The sequence below is a fragment of the Colletotrichum abscissum genome, assembly GCF_030869225.1.
Source record: "Colletotrichum abscissum strain IMI 504890 chromosome Unknown Scaffold_13.1, whole genome shotgun sequence".
In the NCBI taxonomy this organism is placed as follows: Eukaryota; Fungi; Ascomycota; class Sordariomycetes; order Glomerellales; family Glomerellaceae; genus Colletotrichum; species Colletotrichum abscissum.
In genome coordinates, this window is record NW_026850021.1 from 217,643 (window position 1) to 229,026 (window position 11,384).

Here is an 11,384-nt window from a genome sequence, read left to right on the forward strand (position 1 = left end):
AGTAGCACCTTTTGCACTAGGAACCTCTTTAAGATACCACACCCTGCACCCACTTTGCGGCTACCGCAATATAATGCATCGATGGGGGGTTTCCGTGATTCGAATACCGTATAAAATGACCAATCTTCTTGATGTTTGACGCATTACTCTCGGCCTCCGGTGGCCTGTTATAATGTCCGAGGCTGCGCTCTTTCTTGCAAATGATTGAATTGACCTATCTGATACCTACCCTTCTGCCTTGCTTAGCTTTCCCTCTGCTCGATGATCGATCTTGACCGACCCTATTGAATCGTATAAGATGTCCAGCCTTTGTAAGTCCGTTCTATCTCCAATACTTCCTCGGGCTCTCAGGGTCCTCAGTCGTCAACGGCCACTTCTCTCGCACACGCATGGTCTTAATACCATGGCTCACCATCTCACTAGCTGTTTTGCGGTATCATCCGCTGAGACTGGCACCTCGAGCACAAGTTTATGCCCTTCATCTTTCATCTACATCATCTATACTTGGACCTCAGCATCATCGCCATCAGAGCCATGCGAGATCACACTCTACGAAAACTAGCATCGTGCCACAGAACACTCTCCCCTTTGACAGCCAAATCATCAAACCACCATCCAACGCCGTCGAACATGTGTTGTAAGTCCATCAGAACATCACGTCTCGACACTCCCATCTCGACACTCCCATCACTGGCTAACAGCAATAACAGAACGACCTTGGATAGCATCGTCAATTGGGCCCGCCAGGGTTCCTTCTGGCCCTTGACCTTTGGTCTAGCCTGCTGCGGTATAGAGATGATGCATGTATCCATGCCCCGCTACGACCAGGATCGTCTCGGCATCATCTTCCGCGCCTCACCTCGACAAGCGGATGTTATGATCGTTGCTGGCACGGTCACGAACAAGATGGCACCTGCTGTTCGACAATGCTACGACCAGATGCCCGACCCGAAATGGGTTATCAGCATGGGCAGTTGTGCGAATGGAGGTGGTTACTACCACTACAGCTACTCAGTCGTCAGGGGAGTGGATCGGATTGTACCCGTCGACATCTACGTGCCCGGATGCCCACCCACTGCAGAGGCTCTACTACATGGCGTGTTTCTCTTACAGGCAAAGCAGAGAAGGACGAAGATCACGAGAATGTGGTATCGGAAGTAGGCTTATGGCTGATGTCATGTCCTTTACAGAGTAGTACATGTATACCATCCCTGTTCCTCTCTCGATCGCAACCTCCCCATCTCTCATGACAGCCATCGTGCTGGCTTGTTGGATCTGTCTTTCATTTGTCCTGCCTAGCAGAATCCAGGACGCATTTGATCACAGCCTGCAGCGATTCAGATTTTCACTTCGCACAATTCCTTAGACTCAACTTGAAGCCTTACACCTTGGCTGCGCAACATGGAGCTGAGTGCCGGGCAAGATATAAGATCGTCAATCCATGATGAGGCTGACAATTATCCTCAACTAGCAACGGGAATCTAAGGCAGAGTGACCACCCGGCCTTATATCACCCGACCTGCTGTCAGCTTACTTGCACTCTGATTGCCAAGACGCTTCGCAGGCCGTCCCCCACACTACGCGCACAATCAGTTGCCCGACGTTGCACATTTTGACTCCTGTCAGCATAACGGTTTCCCCAGCTGCCTGATTGAGCTAAGGCTAGTTCTCGTAGAGACTGCAAACTAAGCTGATTTGACTGCGCCGCTGCATTGCGTCTGGCAATGAATTCCACCTCTGCACCGAGAGGGGTTCGCGAGGCAAAAGCTCTATGCCAAGAACGACGCCCATATCAGAAAATATATTTAAATTCCCCAATATCGCATCAGGGAATACTGATCTTGCTCAGTGTATTGAACGGCTTCACTGCGCCGTCGACCGCCAACATGAAGGTTCAAACCCCCAGAGCCCTGGCGATTTGGTTCTGCGTGTCGCTCGCATGTACGGCCCTCGGAGAACGACTCCCTGATCCTACGGGAGGATACAACGTCGGCGCTCAGCGTTTCGTCGTCCCCTTCTTGGAAGATAATGATGTCGTGTGGCCGAACGGTGTTTCGACTGAGTACCTCGTCACGCTGTACTATCCTACCGAAGACGAGAAGCCTTGCCCAAAGCCGTACCTCGAACCCGAGCTTGCCGAATTATACACCGACCTGTGGAGCTACAATATTTCTCACTTGACGTCAACGCTGAGATGGAACGCGACTTATCTGAATGAAGAGAGCGGCCCAACACTTCTTTTCGGACCTGGCGGTTGGGGTGTTCCGACGGATGGCGACTACATAATCATCTCGGAACTGATATCACATGGTAAGCTCGCGATCCCTCAATGTGTCGCTGCTCAGAACTCCAGACTAACTTTGCATCATCTGAAGGATATGTCGTTGCTGCGTTTGATCACGTTTATGAGCAGCCTTTTTTGCGGTACCCCAATCGCACGGGCGTCTACGGACTGCCACCGAATTTCAGCAATTATTCCCTTGCCTGGGTAAAGGACTTGCATGCCGTCAGGGTCAGACAGCAGCTGCACTTCATCGACTACTTCCCCTCACTCGTGGCAAGGCTTGAAGCTCCCTTTAGGACCACCGACTTCGGCACATTCGGGATATCGTTAGGAGGCTCTGCTGCTCTCACCGTAGCTCTCGAGAGCGATGCAGTAGCAGCCGCTATAAACGTCGACGGTGCCAACTGGGGTCGATTGAACAGCACATCGGACTCGGATCTCAAGAAACCCTCGATGATTCTAGGCTTTCAGGGCCACAACGCGAATTCGGACCGCACCTGGAACAACTACCGAGCCTGGCAGACTGGCTGGTGGCGTCTGTTCTCGGTGGATGGAAGCTTGCATCCTGACTGGTCTGACCTGGGGTTCTGGAAGACTTTCGGCACGACACGTACACAGGGGCCAATTGACGGAAGGAGAATGGTCCATATCTCAAGGACGTTCATTCGGGCCTTTTTTGACGACATCTTGCGTCATAATGACCAGCCTCTTTTGGACAGCCCTTCTGAAGACTTCACTGAAGTGCATTGGGACGAAGTTCACAATGGACCATGAATCCAGTGGGTTTTCAAACTGTACATGGAAAGATTGATAATGAATACACCCACCGAGGTTTTGCATTAGAAGACGTATCGATTGTCAGCGAAGGGCATCATAGCTCTCCAGCCTTTTGCCAGCATGATTGCGAATATCAGCATACACAGCGATTTAGCTTTGGTCTTAGGGATTGCCTTGGGAAAAGCAAACGGATAGTCTTGGGCTTATCGGAGACGTGTCGATTTCGAATTTCAATCTTGCTTGGGCAGAGATGCACATAATTCCTGCCCTCATACATTTACTATTAAGACTTAGAGAGGATTACACCCATGCCTACTGTCGTTTGGTTGATGTTGGAACAAAGACACTGTAATCCACCTTCTGGCCAATCGGTTCGTATCTCCACCTTCCAACGTACCCGTTGAAGGAGCCATTCCCACCATTTGTAGTAGCATAGACACCGAGCAAACCACCGGTTGTAGCTCCATCTCCGGCCAACAACGCGTTATTGAAGACCCAGAGCGACTGCTCAGAACCTACATGATCTGCCGAGCTTCCAAAGAACTCATTGTGAGTCTCATTCCTCGGAGAGATCCTAATCCTAATAGCTCGGCCCAACAGTTCTTGCGGAATTGGTACGATCTTTGGATCAGGAGCTGTTGAGTTGTTGATTGAACGAGCCCTGAGTTGGAAGTAAGGCTCGAGCTCGTCTCCCTTGTCAGACACAGTGGCTTGGTAAATGATACCGAGATCGACATGCTGATTAGGATTGACATAATTGGAGACTCCGACTTCGTCACCGACAGTCTTTCCAAAACCTAACTCGATATCAACAGTAAAGTTGAAGAAAGTGTGTTCCTGCCGTCGAAAGACAGATGTGACACCCTCAGTGGTGACATTGAAGACAGCATCTCTTGTGAGATTAGTGCGAGAGGCAGTCATCTGAAGAGCATTCTCATGACCCTGGGGAGATACGGTGAAGTATGAGGCATTGAATGGAGCTCTCCAATAGACCCAATGCGAGGGAATCGTGGACCCCGGCTTGAAATCTTCCACATCTGCTTCTCCAACAAGAGGGCCAACTCCTCGTTGAACAGAGGACTTGTTGGGCAACGGTCCGCTCATGTTTCCGCGAACTGTATCTGCGATAGGCCAGCCTCCTGCCAGCCAAGAGACTGGAAAAAGAACAGTCTCTCTGCCCATGGGATAGTTAAGACTGTTGTAAAGATCCGGTCCTCCGCGAGTAGACAAAGCAACCCCCCACCAGTTTCCAGCCGAGTCTTGAAAGAGATCAGCATGGCCAACAGTTTGAAAGTATTCCTTGGTGCTTCTATTGGAAACAAGGGGGTTATGGGGTGCCGCTTCCCAAGGTCCTTTGATGCTCTTAGATCGTGCAATAGTCGCCGAATGATTTAGTTGAGTGCCACCTTCAGCAATCAATAAGTAGTAGTATCCATCCTTCTTGTATACATGGGGGCCTTCGGCATTTGCGCCTCCAGTCCCATTCCAAAGGTCCCAAGGCTCACTGGTATTGCCGGTGGAGAGATCAAGGTAAACTGCCTTGATGGGTGTTCCGGAAGAAGCAACAATAACAGAGCCGTCATCGTCGAAGAAGATGTCTGGATCAATTGTGTCGCCTGGTGTTTCTGGCCATATCGCATCGGACCATGACAGGTCGTCAAATGGGTCCTTTGTAGTGAAGATGACAAACTTTGGTCCTCCGAGCTGGGCACTGACCCAAGTTGAGATCAAGTAGAACGTGCCATTGTTGTAACGTAAAGTACTTGCAAACATGCCAAGGTCTTCACCTTGACTTCCGTTGCGAATCAGAGGGAACTGGGACACCCGGTTGACTGCATTGCTTGCAAGTTTCCAGTCGATAAGATCTTTGCTGGCATAGACAGGATTTCCTGGGAAGGTGATGAATGACGACGTCGTGCAGAACAAAGTCTCATTCCACTCAGGGACAAAAGCACAACTAGGATCTGAGTGCCACCCTGGAATGATTGGATTTGTGTAAGACGTATTTGCCAGAGAGCCTAGGACACCCAACGGGCATGAAACGAAGGATATCAAACGCAGAAACTGCATATTCAAGGCTGAAGAAAGCTTCCTGTCACTTTGATGGCGAAGGATTCTATGAACATGCAGCTGCCGCCTGCTTTATTTCCCAAACAGTTTGATTCCACCCCGGTCTGTGCTAAGAGCTTGAGTAACATTGATTTGCAGATTCTCTCGTTTGCCCGCCCCGCGTTCCCACTTCCCCGCCATAGTCTAAGGCGGACTTTCCGAGATGCGGATATCCCGGGCCTTCCCCGAACTTGCAGCTACGAAGAGGACAACGGTGGGGCCGAACCGAGCCGAACAAGCCCCCGTTGGCTGAATTTATCATTTCAAAGAGCATAGGGGAAAACAGAGTTTTATCGGAAAAGCCTGGAAAGAACTTCAGACTGGGTTCCAGTTTAAAGAGCCTCTGGGAGATAACAAGCTGACCTGGAGCACCTTCTTTGAACAAAATTCGCCCACGTAACATTGATATAGTATTAGTGCAGGTGGTGGCGTCGGGCGCCCAACATCGCCGTCAATGATCCGCGGTTGTGAACTTTGCAGGAGGGAAAGTTGGAAAGATGGAAAATCTAAGAGAAAGAGTCTATTGAGACAGTGAGAGTATTCACTGATACTGTGTATTAATACCGTGAAAACGATATCGAGAACCGCCCGAGCCGCCAGCAAATACAGAACTTTGAAACAAACAAATAGTATTAGTGCGAGCGAAGTCTCTCCAGCTAGCCTCACAAATGTAGACCCTCACTCCAACGTTGAAGGAGTCGGGAGATGAACTCAACAAGGGACTTGGCATAGCAGTTCTGCAGTCTATTGGCCACTTAGTCTTGTTTATGGCATGCCATGATGGAGTTTGGCGATGTGGACCAAAAGACATGCTTAAAGACAGATTTCTGCGCAACATCTAGGGTTCCCTCGCGCTACACTATCAAATTGGCATAAGCTCCTCCGCTTGCCTTTGGCCTGCCAGTCTCATGATGGCTGCATCAGTCATTGTTGTGATGCCGTATCTGCATGTGTTGACGGAAAGGGGGGTTTGATATCATCTACCTATGTAATGTGTGCATCATCTTTTGGAGTCGGTAAACCTCCATATCTGAACTGGCCACGTTTAACCATAAAAGTATTAATGCTATCTCCTGCTGAGCTAGCTACTTCATCCTGGTGACCACAGTGATGTTTCAAGCTAAGTTGTCTTTAGTGACTCAAGTGACGACGGCGAGGGGAATGAGCAGGTTTGTTATGGGCCTGCGGAAACGAAAATGAAGAACCGAGTCTGGACGGAATCTTTAGTAAGGTTGTCTGAGTCGGCGAGGCATAACGTGTCTCAGCTTGATGATGTGTTAGCCCACACCATCCCACCGGAGGCGATCTCCGCAGGATATCTACCGATAGGTAGGTACAGCCGGCATATGATCGACTTGGTCTGGGCTCAGTGGGTTGGACGACCAGCTTGCCGGAATTCCGACCACGCGTCAAGCCGAAAGCGGTAGGGTGATCCGTGTGTAAGCCTCAAATCCTGCTCGCCTCGTCGCTTTCATAGTATTAAGCGTTGAACAGCCGCGGCAAGTTAGTGTGCCGATGTCCTGAGACTCAAACGTCGTTAATAAGCTCTTGCTAGTGCCGGGTCTGCCCTAAATCCAACCTTCTCTAGGCATGCGCTTGGGATAGCCTAGGGCTAAGAATAAGGCCGATGACCCGTCAGCAAGGCTTTCTACGGACAAGCTACCGGAGAGGACTTGATGGACCCCCAATGCACTTTGACTGCTACCTGTGATTTGAGCATAGATTATGCGGTGTCTGTGATGCGTGATGGTGACAGCCGCTCAGACAGTGTTCTTTGGCTGTGCCGTGCTAAAGGCAGCTCTTGGCGATGTACTTCTTGGCAGCGCTTTTTGGACGACGAAGATCATATTGCAAATCATCTAAGGAAATGGTTTTCAGACGATGATCTATGATTGACGCAGGGGTTCCCTAGGGATCCAACCTCAAAACTGACTGTCGGACTTTATTTTCTCTCTGGTCATTCGTTTCTCCATCAGGATGTTTTGTTGAATAACTCATTAGCTAACTTTAAGCCTCCAACGGTGCTAAAACAAAGATGAAAAAGAAGCTTAAGTATTCCGGCGCTAGTCAGGAGTTTCGAGCAAATTACCGCATGTCAAGAGAGCTTAAACTTTCTTTTGTTCCACCTAGCGCGGGGAAGTGGTAGTGCGGACAAAAGGCGGAGGCCGGCCCCGCTGCCCGCGCCTGACAAGACGGGAAGAGCAAGCATCGTGGTTATAGGCTGCCGCAAGCTTCACAAGCTTTCTCCTCTTTTATGCAAGTGTATGGTCTCAAATTGATCCGCGTTTGGCTCTTGCAATGTCCGCGAAGCGAAGGCCGTTTTCTAGATGGTAAAGACATGCACGAGCTTAGATCTACCTGCAGTGACACGGTGAATGAGGCGGACAAGACAAGAGACACTTCGTTTTGCCATGTTCTTACACCATCGTAGAGTTCATACTAGTTGGATGATAATCTGATCGGTGTGTGAACTTGAGACGCAGGGGAATACCGTAGCAGCCCTGGAGTGGTTCCAGCTCCATGCATCCTTCGTCTTGCGTGCATTCTGACTCTCTCAAATTTACCCGAAGCGGTAGTTTGCCAGTTTTGGCTCGAATATAATGAGAGGTTCTAAATACTTTTGTAATGACTGTGGGATAGTCTCGAAGTACGACGTATTCGTTCTAAGGGCCGAGACATAGAACATACAGGTATCGTCTCTCCAGGCACTTGGTGTAAGAACCATAATCGTTCTTCCCATGTTCCTTTTCCCTTCCGTTTCCGCGTATAATCTGACCAGCCTCGCGCTAAACGATACTTACAGTCGAGTCCGATCTATCTTGGCATCTATTGTGGAATGTGACCCGAACATTCAGCATGGTGTAAAAGGTCTTGGCATCTAGGTTCAGCCCAAAACACTTATGCGGCTAAACTTTCTTCGTTTCGACCCCACCCAAAAGCTTGTCACTTGTCAACAGTCGTTTGACTTCAGATGGCTCGCGGGCGTAATTGCTCTCGTATGCGACACAAGAAAAGCTTCCTCTGCTGCAGGGCGAAACGATCACGAAAGCATCACGACTTCGGGCAGAAGAACGTTGTCAATGTATGGTGGCTAGATCCGTCGACATCCCTCGGACGAAGCGCAAATACCTAGGAAATGGGATGATGACTCGCAATAAGCTCTTCCATTGACCGTTGAGTCCAAAACTGAGCGTATATAAGCTGCTCAAAAGTGCCATCACAATCAGTAGTTCTCATCATCATCTCCTTCTCATCTCAGTTCATCGAGTTACAGTCTTGACGGCGTCGACCCTTAATACCTTATTCAAATCATTCATTAATACTACAAAATCGCCAAAATGCGCGTTCCTCAGCTCATCCTCTCTCTCTTCCTCCTCTTCACCTTCGTTGTTGCTCTGCCCGTGCCGGCACCGGTAGACGCACTTGTTGAGCGGGCGCAAAGCGCATCTAAGAAGGGTAGCGCGGCGGGAAGAAAGAAGGAGGCCGCTGGCATCGACAAGAATATTAATATTCAAAAGCAAGAGCAAAAGGACGTCAAGAAGGTCCAAAAGGCCGAGGGCACCAAAGACTTCAAGAAGCAGTCGGGCCAGCTCAACAAGGACATCGCCAAGGGACAGAAGCAACGCGAGAAGAACCAGAAGAACGCGGATCCCAAGAACAAGCAGTTGAATGACGGTCTCAAGAAGGTATGGCAAATGTGTTTTTCATTGTCATCTCGAGCGACCTAGATCTAATTGTTCGTCTCTAGGTTCAAGGTGCACAGGCCAAGGAGGCAAAGCAGGCCAAGGGCCTGAAGGGCAACAACTCTAAGCAAGACCAGGCTACTCTCAAGAAGCTCTCTGGCGAGTTCAAGGGTGGTGAGCAACAGAACAAGAAGAACAAGCAGGCCGTGAGTGTAAACGTCGACTCTTTGAGCAGAAATAAATGCTAACAGGAGACTGTAGGCGCTCAATGGAGGCAAGGGTGGCAAGAAGGGCAACAAGAGGGACATGGAGGAAGCCGAGGAGATTGAGGTGATGGAATAGGAAATACTCTGAAGACCTTCACCGTCAAGACACATGCCACTGTGGCCCAATGTCCTTTGACAAGTTACAATCCACAGGGAAATGGATTATACTGGAAAATTGCTGACATGGACATGTGGGGATGGTACTGAGATCGATGAACTGAGAAAGGAATCTGCCACCAGCCAGAACCATTGCTAATACGAAACATACTCTGCAGTTGCAGTTGACAACCTCGGAGAATAGTTTCATAATGTCCAAGAAAAGCCAAATTCCTAGCCTGGTTGGCGCGCAACGTTCAATGTGAACAAAAGTAGGGGAGCTTCCTCCCTTAATTCCGCAGAACCATAAAAGTGAATATGGCAGAGCATCCATCGACGATGGTAGCACGTCCCCGTTTTGGCCGTGGTTTGAATGTACGGTCCTGTAACGCACTTCTGAAAGTAGATCTACGATGCAAATGTGAGCTGGCCACAGAGACCAGAAGATCTTGACGTTATTCATAGTTCGAAGCTCGGATGCTAAACTTTGAATGCCAGTACGTGTCGGCATGTATTAAGACCGATGGATACCCTAGATTCGCGGACCTTGAAGACCAGAAGACTACACAGGTTACTGATTTGACAGAAACAGCTAAGTGACTTGTACCAAGTCCATCTTTATACGGTCGGTCCGCATAACAAAGTTTTCTGAAATACACGCCATAGATGGGTCATGAAAGAAAACATCTTTGACGAACAGCTCCTCTGAATACGTTCACCAACTCTTTTACCTCCAACACTTACTGCACTTCACAACATAACTAAGTTCCACACGGCATTTCATGCATCTACGGGAAGATACCTTCACAAAAAAGGCAATGGTGGGGATTGCAAAATTACCGCCGGAGGTTATCCAGCATATTTTTGATCAGCTTTCGACTGCGCCATCGTATTCGCACCTGTACTGGGTAGACGCCAGTTTCAAGAGCAAGCTGTCAGATTTGGAGGCACTCAGTCGAACATGTCGAGCTTTTCGACAGCTGGTCAGGCGAAATCTATTCAGCTACGTCTGGCTGGTGAAACCCGGACATAGCCACCTGATTTCTCTCATTAGAGGTTGGGACTCCCGCCCATATTGTACACAACATGTGCGACGTGTGTGCATTCCTATCCACGCTCCAGAGCAATCTCCTCGGCAGCAAGAGATGAGATTGTCAGATGACGAAGTTCTGTTTATTGAAGAGACACTCAGTAAAATGAGGCTTGCAGTTCACCCAAAAGGATGGAACCGTGGCGGCCATTTCAACATACTCGCCATAATGGTTCCTCTCATGGCCAAATCGTTGAGAGAACTTGAGATTGAGTACATCTTGAGTGAAAATCACCGAAACCATGATGTCTCGAACAAACTTCTCCTGATGGAAGATGACGTCTTTCCAAACTTGGAAACCCTACGCATCAAATGCACACCTCACGTGGGACGATTTCCAATGGAGCTTGTCAAAGCTATCTCAAAGAATGCCCCAAAATTAAGATCTCTCAAGATACAGCATTTCGACGACGCATGGTTTGACGGATCGCAAACTTGGGAAAAGCTCACCGATATTTCCATCTGGTCGAGTTTAAACATGCAACCGTTCATCATGGAAATTATCTCGACGCCAAAGCACTTATGTCATTTCGGACTTGACAGATGTGTGTCGAGTGTCAGTCAGATGGTGGATATGATTGACGCGTTGGTCGAGCACAAAGAGACACTTAAAGCTCTAAGTGTCCGGTTCCCCGATCGATCGACTGGAGAAACAGCGAGTCTGCTTCTACACAAGCTCTGTAATCTGGAAACCTTCACGACGCAGTTACAGGACGCCGGCACACAGGACGAAAACATTCTGCGCCAGTTCCCAAAATCTTTACGAAAGCTGCGTATCGTACGAGCACGAGACCGCCACCATAATCATTCTCCATATCGTTATTGGTTGGAGGAGCACCTTCGGAGACTCAGGAAGACGGGCAAATATCGTAATTTGCAAGTGTTTGTTTGTGATACTTGGGAGGAAAAGGAAGGAGAAGAAAAACTCGACTTTGATGGACGAGATGAGGATTCCGTCGAGAAAGGTTATTTGGGAGAGGCAGTCGACTGGCTGTACTTGATGCCGTGATAGATTCAGATCAAAGACTTGATTTCCTTTGAATCCCCAGCAAGGCTTTCTTTGATACAGATATCAATGA

The 11,384-nt window shown here is 49.0% G+C and overlaps 4 protein-coding genes across 4 annotated transcripts; 3 read left to right on the forward strand and 1 right to left on the reverse strand.

Moving 5' to 3' along the window:
* Window positions 1-298: 298 nt before the first annotated feature.
* Window positions 299-3,058, forward strand: CABS01_06233 (platelet-activating factor acetylhydrolase; the record flags this gene model as incomplete). The annotated part of the gene is made up of 5 exons (XM_060539599.1): window positions 299-311; window positions 424-637; window positions 711-1,157; window positions 1,850-2,310; window positions 2,376-3,058. The coding sequence occupies 5 exons, from the start codon at window positions 299-301 to the stop codon at window positions 3,056-3,058; spliced, it is 1,818 nt and encodes a 605-aa protein (XP_060404136.1).
* Window positions 3,059-3,373: 315 nt separating this feature from the next.
* On the reverse strand, window positions 3,374-5,131 carry CABS01_06234 (xylosidase/arabinosidase; the record flags this gene model as incomplete). Its single annotated transcript, XM_060539600.1, has 1 exon — window positions 3,374-5,131. The coding sequence occupies one exon, from the start codon at window positions 5,129-5,131 to the stop codon at window positions 3,374-3,376; it is 1,758 nt and encodes a 585-aa protein (XP_060404137.1).
* A 3,377-nt stretch (window positions 5,132-8,508) lies between these two features.
* Window positions 8,509-9,195, forward strand: CABS01_06235 (uncharacterized protein; the record flags this gene model as incomplete). The annotated part of the gene is made up of 3 exons (XM_060539601.1): window positions 8,509-8,856; window positions 8,919-9,059; window positions 9,115-9,195. The coding sequence occupies 3 exons, from the start codon at window positions 8,509-8,511 to the stop codon at window positions 9,193-9,195; spliced, it is 570 nt and encodes a 189-aa protein (XP_060404138.1).
* An 838-nt stretch (window positions 9,196-10,033) lies between these two features.
* CABS01_06236 (uncharacterized protein) lies at window positions 10,034-11,314 on the forward strand (the record flags this gene model as incomplete). The annotated part of the gene is made up of 1 exon (XM_060539602.1): window positions 10,034-11,314. One exon carries the CDS (start codon window positions 10,034-10,036, stop codon window positions 11,312-11,314), a length of 1,281 nt encoding a protein of 426 aa, XP_060404139.1.
* Window positions 11,315-11,384: the final 70 nt, after the last annotated feature.